Here is a 20,075-nt window from a genome sequence, read left to right as displayed (position 1 = left end):
TGTTTCAGCTTTTAAAAAACACTGATGTGTGTTTATTTGTTTGTAACACTGGTCTGTTTTTAACCCACAGGACACTGGGTGGAGATGTCCAGTAGATGGTTAGATATGTAAAGGAGAGGACTGTGCTATGCCATAAAAAAAAAAAAAAGACACTTTATCCCATGAGAATGTCTGGGCTGAGCCAAGGAGAGGGGTGGGTTGAAGAAGGCGCGGGGTGTCCAGGAGAGAAGCTGGGAGCACCAACGTTGGGGGGGTAGAGTATTTGGATTCCCCAAAAGATGGAGAAGCGATGTTTGGAGAGATTCAAAGGGAGACAGGACAAAGTCAAGTGAAAAAGGGGACAAAGGACACAGAGAATTTTGAGGTGGGAAAAGATTTTTTTTAAAATCTGGGTTAATTGGAACCACTAAATTGATATTAATTTCACAACTCACTACTGTGTGGTATCTTGCAGTTTAAAACATATGAAATTCTATCGACCATGCCTGCAAAATGTCTTTTTTAGCCTCCCCATTGCTGTGGCCACTCAGATCAGAACCTCCTTGTCTCCACTGGGCTCCTGCAATAACCCCTCCCCCTCCTGATTTCTCTGCTTTCTGTTAGCCTGACCCTGTCCCTGTGTTTCACATACATCCTCCCTGTCCTGACCCCAGTGCTGACCAAACCTCCAACTCTTGCCCTATGGAGGGGCCTCACCCTGCTCTTCCTGGTCTTTCTCTCTGCTCACCTCCAGGTGAGCTGCTTCTCCACATTCTTGATACGTTCCTGGTTGTGGGTAGGTGGCAGTGTTCCAGAAGGTAAACTCTTTATGGGAATCCCAGTTCCCTTTACTAAGGATTAAGAAGGGGATTACAGCGGACAAGATGGTTGGATGGCATCGCCGACTCAATGGATATGCATTTGAGCAAGCTATGGGAGATGGTGAAGGACAGGGAAGCCTGGCGTGTTGCAGTCCATGGGGTTGCAAAGAGTCAGACATGACTGAGGGAATGAACAACAACGACAAGGATTAAGATAAGGGTGGGTGTGGTGGACTTTCCTGGTGGTCCAGTGGTTAAGACTTTGTGCTTCCACTACAGGGGGCTTCCCTGGTCATGGAACTAAGATTCCACAGGCCCTGTGCTGCTAAAAAATAAATAAATAAATAAATAAGAGTGGGTGTAGTTCTGTTGGGGGGACTAACAGGAAATGATTTTTGTAGCCTGATAAAGAGTGGGAGTGATGTATGGGAGTGGAAGTGGCCACCTCCTCTTTCTTCTTGTGACTGTGATGTCAGGCGGGTGGCGGCAGAGAAACAACCATCTCTCCACGGACAGGCAGCACTGACAAAGACTAGAACAGGCCTTGAGGACATTGTGCAGCTGCAGGACCAACCCTGAAACCGCCTACTTTTGGTTCAGTGAGGGAATAACTGACCTTGTCTAAGGCACTTTCCCATCAGTATTCTGATACTTGGAACTGACCACTTTCTGAACAAGATTCCCACTCAGGAGACAGTCCATGCTTTTTTGTTTGCTTGCTTGCTTGCTTTTGTTTAAAGTCTTTAGTGAATTTGTTACAATATTGCTTCTGTTTTCTGTTTTGGTTCCTTGCCCCAGAGGCATGTGGAATCCTAGCTCCCTGACCAGGGATCAAACCTGCACCCCCTGCACTGGAAAGCGAAGTCGTAACCACTGGACCACCAGGGAGGTCCCATGTCTCATTTGCTCCTCTTTCCAAGATGATCTGGAAGCTACCAACTAGGATATATCAAAAAGGCATTCCTTGGGTCGTTCCTGGTGGTGCAGTGGTGCCAATGCAGGGAGCGTGTTTGATTTCTGGTCCAGAAAAATCCCACGTGCCCTGGAGCAACTAAACTCATGTGCCGCAACTACTGAAGCCCGTGAGCCTACAGCCTGTGCTTCACAACGAGAGAAGCCTGTGCCCTGCAACCCCCACTGGCCACAACTAGAGAAAGCCACACAAAGCAATGAAGACCCAGCACAGCCAGAAATAAGTAAAGTGGTGTGTACATATTGATCCCAAACAAAACAAAACAGAAAGGCATTCCTGTGGCTCAACAGCTCTCCTGGAGACAGAGGAGCTCAGTGGTTATGCTTAAACTTTGAGATCATTCAGTCCTGTGTTTTAACCTGGTTTTAACCGGGCAAACCAGCATTGTGACCTAGGGCAAGTGACATTACCTCTCCATGCCTCTTCAGATCCTCCTAGAGTGCATAAGGGATTCGAACTGTAATTATATCTGTTATAATATCCAGCACATATTTTAAATTCTTTCAAACTGAAAAACAGCATTCGCACTTTGAGACCCAGAATCAGAATACTTGAACTGTATTATATATGTATATATCAGTTTATTGCTATAAGAATAGTCTTCTCTCCTGCAAAATAAAGCTCAAAATGCCTCTACCTACAAGGCAGTTGTCAAAATGAAATTATATGGGTGATTGGTAGATTAGAAAATGTTTTACAGTGAGTGAGGTTATTAATTGGACAATTGGTTATATAGGTTGAGATGAGATGTGGTTGTCTAAGAAATGATCTCAAGGGGCAATACCCAGATGCTTTATAAGATAATTATTTATGTAACTGATTTAGGTGAAACTAAAAGAAATGAAAGTCTTAGATTTTGAACTCAATTTAAAAACTCTAGTTCAATAGGGAAGTACCCCAGTGTTCAAATCAAAACGTCACCCAAATCCCTTCAACTGTAGCAATAACTTCTCACTCAGGGCTCCAGGTAATGATGTAAAATGTAAACACTTAACTATCTTGTGTTTATTCAGGCTCTTCAGATTTCATAACTGGATTCTTCAACTCTCCAGATCCCTGGATGGTTGTATTTTATTCATAATGCAAATTCCCATAAGCCAACTACCTTTGTAACGTGGCTCTCAGCTCTACTCAATTCAAGTCATTCAATATTTTTTATTGTACAAAGGTACACATAAAATTCACCATTTTAACCATTTTGAAGTCTACAATTTAGCGGCATTCACAATGTTATGCAGTCATCACCGTGATCTAGTTCCAGAACACTTCTAACACCCTAAAAAAAACCTTGTCGACACTATTTAGCAGTCCCTCTTTGTCCTCCCTTCCCCAAACCCCAGGCAACCACAAGTCTGCTTCCTGTCTGTATGGATGTGCCTGTCTTGCACATTTTACACAAATGGATCAACCAATATTTTTCAGGCTCAGCACTGCTAGGCACCACGGGTTCAAAGATGAATATGACAAGCTGCTCTTAAATGAGATCACTTCCAACTGGGATGAAAGAGAGTTTAAAAAATTAATGTACAAGGTGATGTGATGATTATTGAAATAAAAGTACGAACATTGTGGGAAAACAGATGAGGGAGAAAAAGGATGCTGCAGGAAGTTAAGATTTGCATCTGGGGGTGGGGGCAGGAGTTTGCTAGACCAGTGAGGGCTGGGCAGGAGGATGGAGTAGAAAAGAGGGAGCTGGAGTGGGACAGGAAGAGTGTGAGCAGGGCAACCCCAAGCATGTCCCCACCCCAGGGCCTTTGCACTCGCTGTCCCCTTTTGCTGGGACCATCTTCTTTCAGATGGGGACCTCTTCCTTTTCAGATCTTTGCTACAAAGTCACCTCCTCAGAGAGGACCTCCTTGACCTCTCTATCAAAATAGAATCTTCCATATCCCTCTATCCCCTTACTCTGGTTGTTTCCCTTCATAGCATTTTCTGTCTCCCCCACTTGAAGGTAAGTTGCCCGAAGGCAGAGCCGTTTGCTTTCTTTATAACTGTGTCCTCAGTACCTACACAACAGTACCTGCCACACAGTATGCAGCCTGGAAATATGTCATGAGTAAATGAGCAAACACCTTGGCAGTACGGCAGTTGGGAGTCCCTCTCAGCTCTGTACTAGCTGCTGGTGAAGACAAAGTGATATTGAACAGACAAATAAATAGGTGAAATCCATCAGATTCTTCTGTAGGACTGCTTGAGTTTCAGCTGTTACACATGCCTGCCCATTATTTCTTTCCTTCAGAAAGGAAAACACTTCCAACAGGGATCTACCGCATAGTACAAGGAACCATACTCAATATTTTATAATAATGTATAAGGGAAGAGAATCTGGAGAAGAATATATATATAAATATATATACATATACATATGAGTAAATTAATTCCTGTGCTGTATGTTGTTATTGGCCTTCTCCAATGGCTCAGCGAGTAAAGAATCTGCTTGCAAAGCAAAAGACACAGGAGTTTGATCCCTGGGTCAAGAAAATCCCCTGGAGGAGGAAATGACAACCCACTCCAGTGTTCTTGTCTGTAAAACCCCATGGACAGAGGAGCCTGGCGGGCTACAATCCATGGGGCGGCAAAGAGTTGGACACAGTTGAACAATTAAGCACATGGTGGTGGTGTTTAGTTGCTCAGTCGTGTCTGACTCTTTGCAACCCAAGGACTGTAGCCCACCAGGCTCCTCTGTCCCTGAGATTTCCCAGGCAAGAATATTGGAGCACATTGCCCTTCTCCAGGGGTCTTCCCAACCCAGAGATTGAACCCGTGTCTTCTGCATTGCAGGCAGATTCTTTACCACTGAGCCACCAGAGAAGTCCCTATACTTCAATTTTTTAAAAAAGAAAGGAATATACTTTTGTGACCTCAAGTCCTCTCACTTTATTGCTTGCTATTTTTTTTTACCCCCACTTATTTCATTTTTTTCACAAGTATTTATTGAATCCTTGTTTTGTGGCAGACAGGTGCTGGGGGTACAATGGTGATACACTGATCTGACTCTGTCTTCACAGATCTTGGATGAGTGAGGGAGACCAGTGAGCAAGTACAGCAGAGCTGGGTGCTTGAAAATTCAGTGTTAAAGAGGGAAAAGGCTTTGGGTACAAAGTTACTCATTATAGTGCTATGCGTAACAGCAAAAAATCAGTCATGATCTATGTGTCCAAGAATATGGAAATACATATACCCCATGGACAATTATAAAGCTATTAAAATGATGTCATGAAGCATCCATAGTAATATAAGATAAGAAAGTTTTAAAGGATAAACAATTATATGAAAAATATGGCTGCAATGATAAAAAGACGTATAAAAGACTAGAAGGAAATCCATGTAAATATTCATGATAGTAAATCTTGGTGATAGGTCCGTTAAAAGAGCACTAGGTTGAACTGCGTGACATTACTATTTTCATAAGTCGACTCTACACATTTCAACATAATATTTTGTTGCAAAGAGCTCAAGATGAACTTGGGTTTGAATCCCAGATCTGGTCCTTTGTATCATCCAGTATGCATCGTCTCAGTTGTGTAACACTGGTTAGACAAATTTATTTAGATTCTCTCTCAGGGCCTCAGTTGTCTCATCTATAAAATGGGCATAAAAGTAGTAATCTACACCTCAGGGTTATATTCAAGAGGAAATGGAATAATAATGCCCATAAGGGGCCTAACATACAGCAATCCCTGAATAATGCCCTGAATAAATGGCCCAAGTGTGGGTGGTGTTTTCTTTCTTTATTATGTATTCCAAATTTCCTATAATTATAGTTTTCAAATTCTGTATAACTAATAAACACAATTATTTAAAATTTCCAGGGAGTTGTGGTCTATCCCGTGGGGATCTTAAGCCCAGTCCAGGCCTGGGAATGCGGTTGAAGGCTTTCTTCCAGCCCTGTCAAAGCTGGGCTCAGCTCGACAGAGACCTTGATCCTGGGAGCACCACTGATGTCCATGCTCTGAGGGACACTGGGAGCTTTATTTACAGAGAACACTGTGTCCCAGGGCCCGACTGCCCCCTCACCCCAGCAGCTGCTGTATGGACTGAGCCGATAAGGGGGGCTGCCTCTGGCTGATCCCAGTGTTCCGCTGGGTCACAACCTCCTTTGGCACAGAATTCTTCCCTTAGAAGCAGCTTCTGGCTCCCGAATACAGAGCTGAGCTTGATTTTGATCGTGTCCAATCCCCATGAGGGGGCTACAGAGCCTCTTCTTATGGCTTTGAAAAACGTTTGGAACTAGACAGTGGTGATGGTTGCACAGCATTGTGAATGGAATGAGTGCCGTTGAACTGTGCATTTGAAAATGATTCAAATAGCCAACTTTATGGAGATTTTTGTCACAATTTTTTTAAAGTGGAAAAAAAATCCAGTTGTGGGAAGAAGACTAAAGGGAAAGAGGCTTGTCCTGTGGGGTTTGGTGGTCACTACAATAGGAGAACTGGGTGTAAACCCCGTTCCCACCCTTGCTGATGATGACCTTGGGTACCTTAACGTCTCATCCTCCATGAGGGTAGCAAGCTGTCCTCAGATGGCTTTCACGGGATGCAAATGTGATAAAAAACTGTAAAACTCTCCAAAATAACACTCAATACTTTTAAATTAGAATTATCTCCCCTTCCCAAAAAAAGAAGGAAAGGAAGAAATTCATCACCAGAAGTATAACAGTACTGTTTTTTTTTTTAATTTGTTTGTTCTTGGCAAATCTTGAGGCTTGAAATTCTGTTTGTTTTTTTTTTTTTAGTTAAAAAAATGTATTTTAATTTAAAAAAAGTTTAGCCAAGCCCTGCGGCATGTGGGATCTTAGTTCCCCCACCAGGGATCGAACCCACACCTGCTACAGGGGAAGCGCGGAGTCCAAACCACTGGACTGCCAGGGAAGTCCCTTGAAATTCTGTTAACTGGAAACTTCCAGAAATAAGGAAGAGAGGAAACTAAAGGAACCTCTCAATATTTGGCTTCTCACCATGAAAGAGATGCTGTTTTTTTCCTTCAGTTGTTTTTTGCGGGACTTCCAGAGAGGGGATGCTGAGACTCAAGGTGCAAAGGGGGGCAGCTCAGTGGGACAAAAGCGCCCAAGAACCATCCCAACATCACCATTCTGCCCTGGCATTCAGTGGAGAAATGATGTCCTTGGCCTGTCCCGTTTGTCCCCCTCTTCCCCCTTGCCGTGCCTTCATACCTTAGGTTGCTTTTCCCATCTTTCTCCTGGGAGATCTATTTTTGTCTCTTTTTCATGTAAAGCAGCGGAAATGAATCATCTTTCGGCCTGTTTGGTAAACAGTCTCTGACCCTTCTCTAGGCTCTCTCACTGGTTCCTCTGGAGATGTTCCTAGGCCAGGCAGCACCCCCACAGCCAAGACCGTCCTGGCTGGTTATTCTTGGTCATATTCCCCTCCCCCAGGGACTGGAGGCCTGACCTCCTCCACCCTGGAGAAGATGGGAAATGACACAGAGCATTCCAACAGATGATCCCATGAGCTGCCCAGAGGGGAAGCAAGGGAGCTACTGAGTTTTGAGAGCTTTGTGTACCAATGACCGTCTCAATGACCCTATTCGGTGATCTCTCGACCCTCATTTTACAGATGAGAAGTCCAAGGCTCTGAGAAGTGAAGGAACTTGCCCAAGGCCACACAGCTAGTAAGTGATAGAGCCAAGATTCAAAGTCTAGATTCCTGAATCCATTCCATTATACCGTGCTGCCTTACATGTTCGCATGCATATATGCATGTGTGATGAATTGGAGATGCTGGCAGGTCAGCTAGAAGATCAGCTGCAACCCACCAGGATGGAAACTGAAGATCTATGTGCATTAAGCCTTATGCTTATGACAGATAGGTGTTTGTATACAGAGGGAATGGCACGTGTGCACAGCGAGTGCCTTACCGGGAGTCTGCGCATCACTGAGGATGATGTCAAGGAAGGACAGGAATGCGGAAGGGAGGGGGGGATTCATGAAATGCCCAGATTCAAGACCACCTAAACTCTCCCCATACTTTAAGTGATGACCATTCTCAGTGAGAATAAAGCCTCACTTTATAAAGGTAAAGCCTCACTTCCTGGGGAACACAGTCAAACAACTATTTATTGAACTTCTAAAAATGTGCAGGTGCTGTTTCTAGGAGCTGTGTGGGATACAGAAGTAAAACTTCTGACATCAAACTAGTGTGTGTTGGAAGTTGGGGAGAAATTAACATAAATATATAAATAACTGTGATGCAAAGTTGGTTGAAAGCTCTCAGGGCCAAAGGGAGAAATGGATCCTATAAGGGCCAGTATTCTAGCAAGACCAGAAGCTGGAGAGGTCACTCCAAGCTAGCTAAGTATCAAGGAGGGCTTCCTGAGGAGGTGGCATTTGACGTCTCTATGTCTTTAAGTAGATGTAGGATCTACACAGATATTTCCTACTAGCTCAGCTGGTAAATAATCCACCTGCAATGCAGGAGAGCCCAGTTTGACTCCTGGGTAGGGAAGATCCCCTGGAGAAGGGAATGGCTACCCACTCCAGCATTCTTGGGTTTCCCTGGTGGCTCAGTCGGTAAAGAATCCATCTGCAATACGGAAGACCTGGGTTCAATCTCTGGGCTTCCCCCTGGAGGAGGACATGGCAATCCACTCCAGTATTCTTGCCTGGAGAATCCCCATGGACAGAGGAGCCTGGCGGGCTCCGGTCCATGAGGTCGCAGAGTCCGACACGACTGAGCAACTAAGCACTACACAGCACCTACATCAGGAGAATGCCTTAACGGAAGTTAGAACCTTTCTAGTTTTCCAAGGACATATGTCCTCCTTCTCCTTTTACAGAGGCGAAAACTGAGGCCCAGAGCGGTTGATCAGGTTGTCCACAGTCACAACGCTAGCCGGTGATAGGCCAGGATTTGATCAGCGGCCAGAGTGAGCGACTCCAAGCCCAGCGCTGGGTCCCTCCGGGACGGGTGCGGACTTAGAGAGGGCCTCACCCTGGATCCTCGCAGCAGGGGCAAACTGGAAGAGCCGGGGGCGGGGCGGAAAGTCCGGAGTGGGCGGGGCTTAACGCCCGGGGGCGGGGCTGGCGGCGAGGACTTGGCTGCAGGCGCTGAGGCTGCTTCCCGCTCCACCTGCGGGCGAGCGAGCTGGCCATGGACTGCCGTGTGCCAAGGGGCTGCCGGGCTGAGCCCTGAGCCCGCCGGGGCCGGCCATGGGCGACCGCGAGCGCAATAAGAAGCGGCTGCTGGAGCTGCTGCAGGCGGCGGGCACCGGCAACGCGTACTGCGCAGACTGCGGGGCGGCGGGTAAGGTCGCGGCGGCGCGTGTAGCCCGGTACTCTGGGCCGGCCCGCGGCCCACGGGTCCCGTCCCCTGCCTCCAGACCCGGGCGAGTCCCAGGCCCCCGCGCACGACTCTTATATCACCTTCGGACCCGAGCCCCCAACAGCCCTCTCCTCGGCCAGTACTGCCCCCACTCGAAGCCGGGACCCCTGACCCTCTGGACCTCGACACTAGATCCCAGCCCAGGGTGCCCTGCCCATTCTACTCACCTCCCTCTGCCAGACACCCTGCCCACTCGGACCACGGTCCTTGACCTCTTCTTTCGGACCCAGCCTCTTCCCCCACCCTCGGATCCAAACATCCCACACACCACGGTTCCCAGACCCCGGACCCAGGTCTTCCCGGGTGGTCCAGTGTCCCCTCCCGCGCCTCGGACGTCCCCGGGGTTGTGCGCGCTCAGACCCGGCGCACGCCAAGGGACTCTGACCCACCTCCATCGGCAGCTCCCGGCGTCGAGCTGCGGGTCCGTCCTTCCGCGCTCTCCTCTCGGTTCCTTGAAGTGCTGTCACTTCCACTTCGCGCCGCCTCAGCCTCTCGCTCTCCATCCCCCGGACTCCTTCCAAGATCTTCATTCTGGCCGCCGCCGCAGCCGCGTCAGGGCCAAGTGGGCTGACCAGAGGGTTTCATGTTGGTATCTTAGTTCGCGCAAGGAGGGGAGGCTGAGAGGGAAGGCATGGGCTGTTGGTACCTGCCAAGCCCTTGCCTCTCCTGGCGCCCCTAGCCTAGCCTTGGTTTCTTCAGCCAGCTCTTCACCCAGCTCCCCACCCTGCTCTCTCACCCCGCAGATCCCGACTGGGCCTCTTACAAGCTGGGCATCTTTATCTGTCTGAACTGCTCCGGAGTCCACCGCAACTTTCCAGACATCAGCAAAGTGAAATCCGTCAGACTTGACTTCTGGGACGACAGTATCGTGGAGGTAGCAAGGGGCACACGTGGAGAGCCTTTGAACAGGAGCCTGCTCCCCTTCTCCAGGGAAGGAAACTGAGGCCGAGAGAGGGGCAGTAAGGAGCCAGTTAGAGTTGCCTTAGACAGAGGCCCTGAGTTCAAATCCTAGCTCCATGGCTTACTTACTTGCAAGCTGTGAGGTCCGGAGCCTGCTATTTAACACTAGCTGTGGGCCCTTTCCACATGTGTATTATAAATATACCACTATCCCTTCACAGGGTTGCTATGAGGATTAAATGCTGACTCAAGGCAAGTACAATGTAAATAGTCAGTTAACAGCTGCTGTTCTTAGTAGCTGAAGTCCTGGACCAGAGCAGAAGTATCCTGATTCATGATCCATAGCCCTTCTCCAGTCCCCCTAGCCAGGGAGGGAGCCACCGTGTTCTCCTGATCTCCAGAGATGGAGAACACTTTCAGCCTGGATGATGACACCATTCTGGCCAGAAAACCTTCAGAGAGCAGGCAGTCCTAAACTGGGCTGGCTGAGGATTTCAAGGAATCAGGGAAGCAGACCCATGTTTACTGAGTACCCCTGTCTGTGCCAGGCACTGTGCTAGACCACTGGGCTCGATGCTTTATTCATTCATTCATTACTGTAAGCCTGCATTTGCTGGGTGTAGGACAGAGCAGTGAAGATAAAGTCTCTCCTTACGTGGAGCTTACATTCTAGTGCAGGAAAAAGACCAGAAACTGGCATATAAACCTGAAGGTTGTTTCTTTGTGCCTCATCACTCCCCCATTATGGGCTTTGTGGTGGCTCAGTGGAAAAGAACCTGCCTGCCAATGCAGGAGACATGGGTTCGATCCTTGGGTTGGGAAGATCCCCTGGAGAAGGAAATGGCAACCCACTCCAGTGTTCTTGCCTGGGAAATCCCATGGACAGAGGAGCCTGGTGGGCTACAAACCAGGGGGTCACAAAGAGTCGGACACGACTGAAGCAACTTAACACTTAGCACTCCCCAGTTATAGCTTCTTCATCTTTGCAGGTGAGATCCCTGAAGCTCAGGGGATTAAGTGTAGCCCAATGGGAACCCTGCTCTATGGAAACTCAAAGCCCATGCAAATCCTGCGACAACCCAGTGGCCAGTGGGGAAGGGAAGAATAGAGTTCACTCTTTCCAAGAGATGGGCTGTTTTTTTCCCACATGTCCCCAGCCCAGATATGCCACCGATGTTACTGAGTGCTGACTGATGGCCAGGGCCGCTCCTGACACACGCGTGCCCGTGGGTCTCTCTGGTGCGATCTTCCTGACCCACATACGCTATGGGGTGGAGCATACGCTATGGGGTGGAGCATACGCTATGGGGTGGAGCACTAAAGTGCGCCATCCTTCAGTTCCATCTATCTCCTATGGACTTGCAGGGACTACTGCTGGTGGTCCTGGCCATCTGTGGAGGGCAGTGGAGAAAGTACATGAGCTTTGGAGTTAGGCAGGTCTGGGTTCAAATTCCAGCTCTCCACTGACTCGCTGTGTTACCTTGGGTAAGTTGCCTAACCTCTCTGAGCCTTGCTGTCCTTGTTTTATAACAGGGACAGTAATATTACAGTGATTGAGGGGATCAAATGGAATAATGTGAGAGAGCTATAAAGTGCTATGCCTGTATGAGGCCTGGTTGTTACATTGTTCCAGGCTGGGACTTGTGAGCATCACGCGTGACCAAGCTGGGTTGGGGGAGATGTCAAACTCCAGGAGGAGTGTCTCCTGACTCAGCCTAGGAGTCAGTGAGAACAGTGGCCTTCTGGGTAGACTGCGGTTTCATTTCACATTTTTCAAGTTCTAACATTACCCCAAGTTGCTGTTGTCTTGCAGTTTATGACCCACAACGGGAACCTCCGAGTGAAGGCCAAGTACGAAGCCAGAGTCCCTGCATTCTACTATATCCCCCAGGCCAGCGACTGCATGTGAGTGGGTGATTTCCTGGTCCCACCCACTCCCACCGCTACCCCATCTCCAGTGCCTTTGTCTCTGGCAGTCTTTTCTGTGGATCTGCCCAGCAGGTGGAGCCAGGAGAGCATTTGGTACATGAGAACACACAGACCTGTGTAAGGCCCTCTACCTTCGAAGCTTGGGTCATCACCTCCCCTCTTTGGGACTCAGTTTCCTGGACTCATCTGTGAAATGGGTCATCTGCTTTAGTTTCTGCCCCTTTGCCTTGATGTTCTCATAGCCTACAGGTGATGACTCACTTGATTAACAAGAGTAATGCCAGTATTCTAGCAGAATCAATGTGCTTCAGCTACTTTGCATGGAATCTTGTGCCCAGAGCTGTCCCACCTAAGCTCAGCATGGCTCCAAGGCAGCTGCTTAGGCCCCAGATCCCCAAATAATAACCATAGAAATACTTGTAGCTACTAAGATTTATTGGGGCTTCCCTGGTAGCTCAGAAGTTAAAGCGTCTGCCTGCAATGTGGGAGACCCGGGTTCGATCCCTGGGTTGGGAAGATCCCCTGGAGAAGGAAATGGCAACCCACTCCAGTATTCTTGCCTGGAGAGAATCCCGTGGACTGAGGAGCCTGGTGGGCTACAGTCCACAGGGTCGCAAATAGTCAGACACGACTGAGTGACTTCACTTTCAAATATTTATTGAGCTTTACTCTGTATCAGGCCCTGTGTTAAATGCTTGTGTGTGTTAATTTTCGTTCTCTCAGCAACCCTATGAGATCATACTGCATTATCCCCACCATAAAGATGAAAAACTTGAGGCTGATAGAGGCAGAGCTGGGACTAGCCCATCTGACACCAGGGCCTTCGTGACTGTACCAAGGTGCTGGGAAAAAAAGTCCAGTGTACTGGGATTGCATGCTGTGGAGCAGCAGGAGGGTTCAGGTCCCCTGGGGGTGAGGGGTGGGGGTGACACTGGTCTGTAGTGACCCCAGACCTCTGCAGGCCAGACTGTCTGAGCCTGAGCTTCCCTCCCAGGGACTCAGCATCTTGGCTGAGTGTGAATGGAGTGTAAATGGGGAGAAGGGTTATCTCCAGGCAGACAGGAGGCGTGGCTTGCTGGAAACAGGCTGCATTTCTGCCGCCATTGACCTCTAACCGTGGCAGGATGCTGGTGGACAGTGCATAAACTATGCAACCGTATCTAGTGTCCTGTGATGTCCCGGTATTTAAACAACCTGCGCGTGGCAGAGCAGGCACAGCTTTGCACCCAGGAGACCCCAGGACGCTTCTCTGTCTCTATTCAGCTGTGAAAAGGTAGACAAGGGAGCAGAACTCTGCACCTCGTGGCAGCCTCATCTGTGAAACGTAGACAGTGATGCCCACGTTTGGTAGGCATGATGGTAGAGATTAAAGGAGATCACTTAGGTAAAACATCTCACAAGACACCCCTCATGCCATTCTTTTTAAAGGATTTATTTACTTCTTTTTATTTGTTTGGCTGTGTTGGTCTTCGCTGCTGTGTGCAGGCTTTCTCTGGTTGCAACAAGCTGGGGCTGCTCTTCGTTGAGATGCGCTGGCTTCTCCCTGTGGTGGCTTCTCTCGTGGAGCACAGGCTCTAGGCACATGGGCTTCAGCAGTTGCAGCACTGTGGGCCCAGGAGCAGTGGCGTGCGGGCCCTAGAGCATGCGGGCTTAGTTGCTCCTCAGCATATGGAATCCTCCCAGACCAGGGATCCTACTGGTGTCCCTTGCCTTGCAAGGCAGATTCTTCACAGCTGGACCACCAGGGAAACCCCTTCATGCCAGTTTTAATCTATTTCTACGTCCACTTTGGCATACTGGCTGGTGGCTGGCCCAGTTGTGGGATGTGCCAGGCTTAATGTGAAAGGGCTCCTTTTGCCTCACCGCTGCCACCCAACCCTTTGCTCCAGGGGGAAGGGACCGGGTACTTGGTGAGCATCTACTGAGCTCAAGGCTCTCTGCCAGTGCTACACAGACGCTATGTGTCATGACCCCAGCTACAGCCCTGAACTGTAATCCCTTCTGGTTGAATACTATAACTCCATCCCTAATTCTGAAAGTCCCCTGAATTCTCCACCTCCAGAATGTCGGTCTCCATTCTCTCCCAGCTCTGATCCTGTGATTCAGTGTTCCTTCGTGTCCTGGGGCCAAGGGCTGTGCATTCAGCAGGGCTCTTGACTACACACAACAGAAACCCAATTTAAACCAGCTTATGCACAAGGTGATTTTCTGGGTTTGGATCAGACCACACAAAGAACAGAGGTGGAGCCACCCTCCGGAAGGACAGGCTGGAGGCTCCAGCACTATCAAGTCTCTGAAATCCCTCTGGTTCCCATTCTTACCTCTTTTTCTCAGCCAGGCTTTCTTCCTGTTGTTGTTCAGTTGCTCAGTTGTGTCCAATTCTTTGTGACCCCATGGACTGCAGCATGCCAGGCTTCACTATCTCCTGGAGTTTATTCAAACTCATGTCCATGGAGTCGATGATGCCATCCAACCATCTCACCCGCTGTCGCCCCCTTCTCCTCTTGCCCTCAATCTTTCCCAGCATCAGGGAGTCAGCTCCTTTTCCAATGAGTCAGCTCTTCGCATCAGGTGGCCAAAGTATCAGAACTTAAGCTTCAGCATCAGTCCTTCCAATGAATATTTAGGATTGATTTCCTTTAGGATTGACTGGTTTCATCTCCTTGCAGTCCCAGGGACTCTCAAGAGTCTCCTCCAGCACCACAGATAGAAAGCATCAGTTGTTCAGTGCTCAGCCTTCTTTATGGTCCAGTCCTCACATCCATACATGACTACTGGAAAAACATAGCTCTGGCTATATAGACCTTTGTTGGCAAAGCAATGTCTCTGCTTTTCAATATACTTCTTCCTCTAGCTGGGAGCAACACCATATCCATGTTCCCAGCTCCAGCTCCCAGCTCAACCTTGGAGAGCGGGCTTTCAATCCACCTCTCTCAGTTTTACTCCTTTTGGTCCCCACAGCCCAGGGCCAAGCTCTGATTGACCAATTTGGGTCAGGTACTCAGTTCTAGGTCATTCCCTGTGGCCATGGGATGAGGTCATATCAACCTGGGAACGTTTGCCTGGAAAAGGCAAGAGGGAACCAAACAATTGGAATGAAGTCCTTCTCAGCTGTGTGGATTTTCTGTAGGGGTCGTGGGTGACAGTGTCTGGTTGGGCTAACATCAAATGCCTATTATGTGCTCAGCATAGTACTAGGCCCTCTGTATGCATTTAAACCTCTCAACAACTCTAAGGAATAGGTAGATATAATATTACTCCCCAAGTTCAGAGGAGTAAAGTAACTTGCCCTTGGTCACACAGTGGATAAATGGCAGAGTAGGACCAGGTGGCTCAGAGGTTAAAGCATCTGCCTGGAATGCTGGAGACCTGGGTTCGATCCCTGGGTCGGGAAGATCCCCTGGAGAAGGAAATGGCAATCTACTCCAGTATTCTTGCCTGGAGAATCCCACGGAGGGAGGAGCCTGGTAGGCTACAGTCCATGGGGTCACAAAGAGTCGGACACAACTAAATGACTTCACTAGGACCAGGTCGCAGAGGGTGAGACCCTGAGACCACTGCTCTGTCCATTGTAGCATGCCCACATCTCATGGGTGGGCCTTGGGGAGAGGCTCATGGACTCTCCTGGCTTAAGCTCATGAACACACAGTGCAATGTGGCCGACTAGACGGTCCAGGAAAGCTGGCATCTGTCTCATTGACCTAGAGGATTGGGGCTGAGGTTGGAATAGCATAGCGGTTTGAATTTAGCCCCTGAGGGGAGATATTATTCCCTGGTGAGATACTGGCCTTGTCTGCAGACATTTTGGAGTATCACAACTTGGGAAGGGTTGCTATTGGTATCAAGAGGGTGGAGGTCTGAGATACTGCTAAACATCCTACAAAGCACGAGATAGTCCCCCACCATGAAGCATTACCTGGTCCCAAGTATTAATAGTATGCAGGTGGAGAAACTTGACCAGGCTGGGCAGGTAGCCAGGCATTGCTGTGAAGCTCCCATCCTCAGCTACAGGGTCTCATAAAATTGCCATGAAAAGAGGATGCACCAGACACAGCTGACTAAAGGTTCTCTCTTTTTAGGGTCTTAAAAGAACAGTGGATTCGAGCTAAGTATGAGAGACAGGAATTTATGGCTGATGGGAAAACCACCTCAGCCCCAGGTAAAGTTATTTTCATCATCTCTTGAGGGCTGATTCTGATGCATTCTAGAAAACAAAGTGCCTGAGTATTAGGAACAAGGTCAGCAGAGAGATACCTGCCGCCCTCGCTCTGGCCCCAGAGACCAAGGTGTGGGTTCCTCTGCTTCTGAAATAGCAACACATCGGCTGGTGGGGTTTTATGGTCTTCTTGGCTGAGAAGCTCATTCGTTTCAGGTCCCCGAAGGACCACAGGGTGTACAGAGTCTTAGTATAAATTGCAAGAAGATTCACCCCCTGGGGAGACCAGGTAGAAATAGACAATCTGTTTCTGGCTAACGGACCCTAGTGTGGCACAAGCCTTGAGAAGGAGAATGGGCTGGATTTTGCCTCCCTTCCCGCCTTTGTGTAGGGCATGACCTCATCAGTGGCCTTGGACCTGTGGCACATTCTACCCCTCTGCTGTGAGTCCAAATGGACACTGTCCCAGAGAGCAAAATATACAAAACATTTGGTCCTCTCGAGGACCAGAGGCAGCCAGTGCTGAACGCTCGTAGCCGCCAGGATCACAGAGTGTTCATCCACCAGCAGGGACCTAGAGGTCACTCATTATTCCCGTACTTGGGAGACTTTCAGTTGGCTGATATCAGCGTGAAGTTGGGCCTCTTTCAAAATCAGTCCAGTTTCTCAGTTTTTAGCCTACTTAAGGGTTCCTTGAAATTTAAATTTATCTATTTATTTTTGGCTGTGCTGGGTGTTTGTTGCTGCCCTGGCTGCTCTCCGGTTGTGGTGCCTTCTCCTGTTGCAGAGCGCAGGCTCTGGGCAGGCAGGCTCCAATAGTTGTGGCACATGGCTCAGTAGTGGTGGCACGTGGGCTTAGTTGCTCTGCAGCATGTAGGATCTTCCCAGACCGGAGATTGAACCCATGTCCCTTGCATTGGCAGGTGGATTCTTAACCACTGGACCACCAGGGAAGTCCCCACCTAAAGGTTTACTGTGTCTTCTTAGGAAACAGCCAAGAAAGAAAGTTGGAGGGGACCCCCAACTAAAATCATACAGCATTGCAAAGGACCCCACATCCTGCAGCTGTAAGAGCTAAATCAGATCCGAGACGTTTCAGCAGCAGGTGGGAGGTCCACTCCACCCCTGAGACTGCACGGCACGGGGTCACCAATAGGCAGGTGAGAGTTGCCTGTTGGTCTTAGAGCTGTGGTGGTTCACTCTTTCTCGTCTTTGGTGGCAGGTAACAGAGAAGGGTTCCTGTGGAAGCGGGGAAGGGACAACGCACAGTTCCTGAAAAGGAGGTTTGTCCTCCTGGCAAGAGAAGGCCTTCTGAAGTACTACACTAAAGAAGAGGTAAGCTTCTCTTACTCCTGCCCAAGCAAGGGCACGCACCCCTCTCCGGTCTATGTTTTGATCAACGGTGCCTGGTCTTACAGATGAGCTCAGTCACTGAGACTTAGGTACCACATGCTGCTACGTTTCCTCATTATACAATCCATCCAGTCCACTGAAAACCTCACCTTCTCTTCACCTTGAATGGGCGTAGATTGGTCCATGATTAAGCTTTTGATGATCACTTGACTTTACTTCATCGATTCATTCACTCAAGAAATATTTATTGGGCTTCCTTGGTGGTCCAGGGGTTAAGAATCCGCCTGCCAATGCAGGGGACATGGGTTCGACCCCTGGTCCAGGAAGATCCCACATGCCGCAGGGCAACTAAGCCTGTATGCTGCAACTCCTGAAGCCTGTGTGCCCTTGAGCCTGTGCTCCAGAACAAGAGAAGCCACCTCAGTGAGAAACCTGCAACTGCAGAGTAGTCCCGGATCCCTGCAACTAGAGTAAGCCCTCACGCAGCAATGGAAACTCATCACAGCCAAAAAATATATATTCATTGAGCACCTACTATGCTAGACCTTATTCCAAGCATGAAGATACAGCAGTGAACTAAACGAAGTTGCTGATCTCTTGGGGCTTTCATTCTAGTGAATAGAGACAGGTAATAACCAAAATATATGTTACCTACCCAGTGGCAATAAGTTCTATGAAGTAAAATAAAAGAGGGTGAAGGGTTAGAGCATGATACAAGTGGGGCAAGGGGAGATGGTCAGAGGAGGCCTCTCTGATGACCTTTGAGCACAGAACTGAATAAACATGAGTAAGTTCTGTGGATATGTGGGGGAGGGGTAGAAGAAGCAGAGAGAACAGTATGTGCAGGAGCATGGTCACGTGTGCTGATTAGAAAAGATGACGCCTCCGAGAGGGTGCATCCCTGGTCCCAGTCTAGGCAAGCAGAAGCCTGGATACCGCTTCTCCCCCATCCCTTCAGCCAGGAGCTTTCTGTTCAGTGCACAAACTGCCCAACCATGAGGCATAGCCGTGGCTTGAGCTGGGAGTGTATTTGGTGAGTCTATAGGGCATGAAGGAGGCCAGAGTGCCTGGTACAGAGTGAGCAAAAAAAATACTGGAGAGAGATGAGCTCACATAGTGGAAGACTTTGAAGACCATTGGAAGATGGGTTTTTTAACAGCTTTATTGAAATGTAAATTCACATACCACAGGATTCACCTGTGTCAGTTCAGTTCAGTCGTTTGGTCGTGTCCGACTCCGACCCCATGAACTGCAGCACGCCAGGCCTCCCTGTCCATCACCAACTCCTGGAGTCCACCCAAACCCATGTCCATTGAGTCGGTGATGCCATCCAACCATCTCATCTTCTGTCGTCCCCTTCTCCTCCTGCCCTCAATCTTTCCCAGCATCAGGGTCTTTTCCAACGAGTCAGCTCTTTGCAGTTCACCCATTTAAAGTATGTAATGAATAACTTTTAGTATATTCGTGGAGTTGTACAACTTTCACCACAGTCAATTTTAGAACATTTTCATTACCCTAAAAAGAACATGTGTGAGCTCTAGTTCTCCACTCTACTAGCCTCCCCCAGCCCTGTTGTTTAGTCTCTCAGTCCTGTTTGACTCTTTGCAATTCCGTGGACTATAGCCCGCCAGGCTCCTCTGTCCATGGGGTTTCCCAGGGGATTGCCATTTCCTACTCCAGGAGGTCTTCCCGACTCATGGGTGGAACCCAGGTCTGCTGCTTGGCAGGTGGATTCTTTACCACTGAATCACCAGGGAAGCCCTCCCCTTGCCCTGCTGCTGCTGCTGCTGCTAAGTCGCTTCAGTCGTGTCCGACTCTGTGTGACCCCATAGATGGCAGCCCACCAGGCTCCCCCATCCCTGGAATTCTCCAGGCCAGAACACTGGAGTGGGTTGCCATGTCCTTCTCCAATGCATGAAAGTGAAAAGTGAAAGTGAAGTCGCTCAGTCATGTCCAACTCGTAGCGACCCCATGGACTGCAGCCTTCCAGGCTCCTCCGTCCGTGGGATTTTCCAGGGAAGAGTACTGGAGTAGGGCGCCATTGCCTTCTCTGCCCCTTGCCCTAGGCAACCACTAATCTATTGTCAGATTTGCCTGTTCTTGACATTTCATACAAATATGTGGTCTTTTATAGCAGACTCCCTTCATTTAGCATTAGGTTTTTAAGGATCATTCATGTGGTAGCATGTATCAGTACTTCATTTCTTTTTATTGCCAAGTAATATTCCACTGTATGGATATACCACATTTCACTTATTTATTCATCAGCTGATAGACAGTTGAGTTGTTTCCACTTTTGGGCTAGTATGAATAATGCTGCTATGAACATTCATGTACAAGGTTTTATGTGAATCTACGTTTCCAATTTTCTTGGGTAATTCTCCCTAGGAGTGGAACTGCTGAGTCATATGGTAATAACTCTTTGTTTAATTTTTTGAGGAATTTTTCCAAAGTAGCTGCACCATTTTACATTCCCACCAACAATGTATGAGGGTTCTCCACATCCTCACCAATGTTTGTTATTATCTGTCCTTTTGATCATAGCCATCTTAATGGGTACAAGATAATATCTCACTGTGATTTTGATTTGCATTTCCTCGATGGCTAGTGATGTTGTGTGTCTT

The 20,075-nt window shown here is 48.6% G+C and overlaps 1 protein-coding gene across 5 annotated transcripts in view; it reads left to right on the top strand.

Annotated features, from left to right (window-relative positions):
• ADAP2 (ArfGAP with dual PH domains 2) overlaps positions 8,832 to 20,075 on the top strand; it is a 29,162-nt gene continuing 17,918 nt past the window's right edge. For 3 of the 5 annotated variants that reach the window (XM_018064260.1, XM_018064259.1, XM_018064258.1), the window contains exons 1-5: positions 8,832 to 9,035; positions 9,857 to 9,987; positions 11,827 to 11,918; positions 16,022 to 16,101; positions 17,321 to 17,433. In XM_018064260.1, coding sequence (XP_017919749.1) covers positions 8,942 to 9,035; positions 9,857 to 9,987; positions 11,827 to 11,918; positions 16,022 to 16,101; positions 17,321 to 17,433 — 510 coding nt within the window. In that variant the 5' untranslated portion in view covers positions 8,832 to 8,941. Of the gene's footprint in view, positions 9,036 to 9,856; positions 9,988 to 11,378; positions 11,499 to 11,809; positions 11,919 to 16,021; positions 16,102 to 17,320; positions 17,434 to 20,075 lie in introns of those variants that run through there. The other 2 variants (XM_013971931.2, XM_018064261.1) reach the window with 2 other exon arrangements.

The sequence above is a fragment of the Capra hircus genome, chromosome 19 (assembly GCF_001704415.2).
Source record: "Capra hircus breed San Clemente chromosome 19, ASM170441v1, whole genome shotgun sequence".
In the NCBI taxonomy this organism is placed as follows: domain Eukaryota; kingdom Metazoa; phylum Chordata; class Mammalia; order Artiodactyla; family Bovidae; genus Capra; species Capra hircus.
This window is presented reverse-complemented; position numbering and strand designations above follow the sequence as displayed.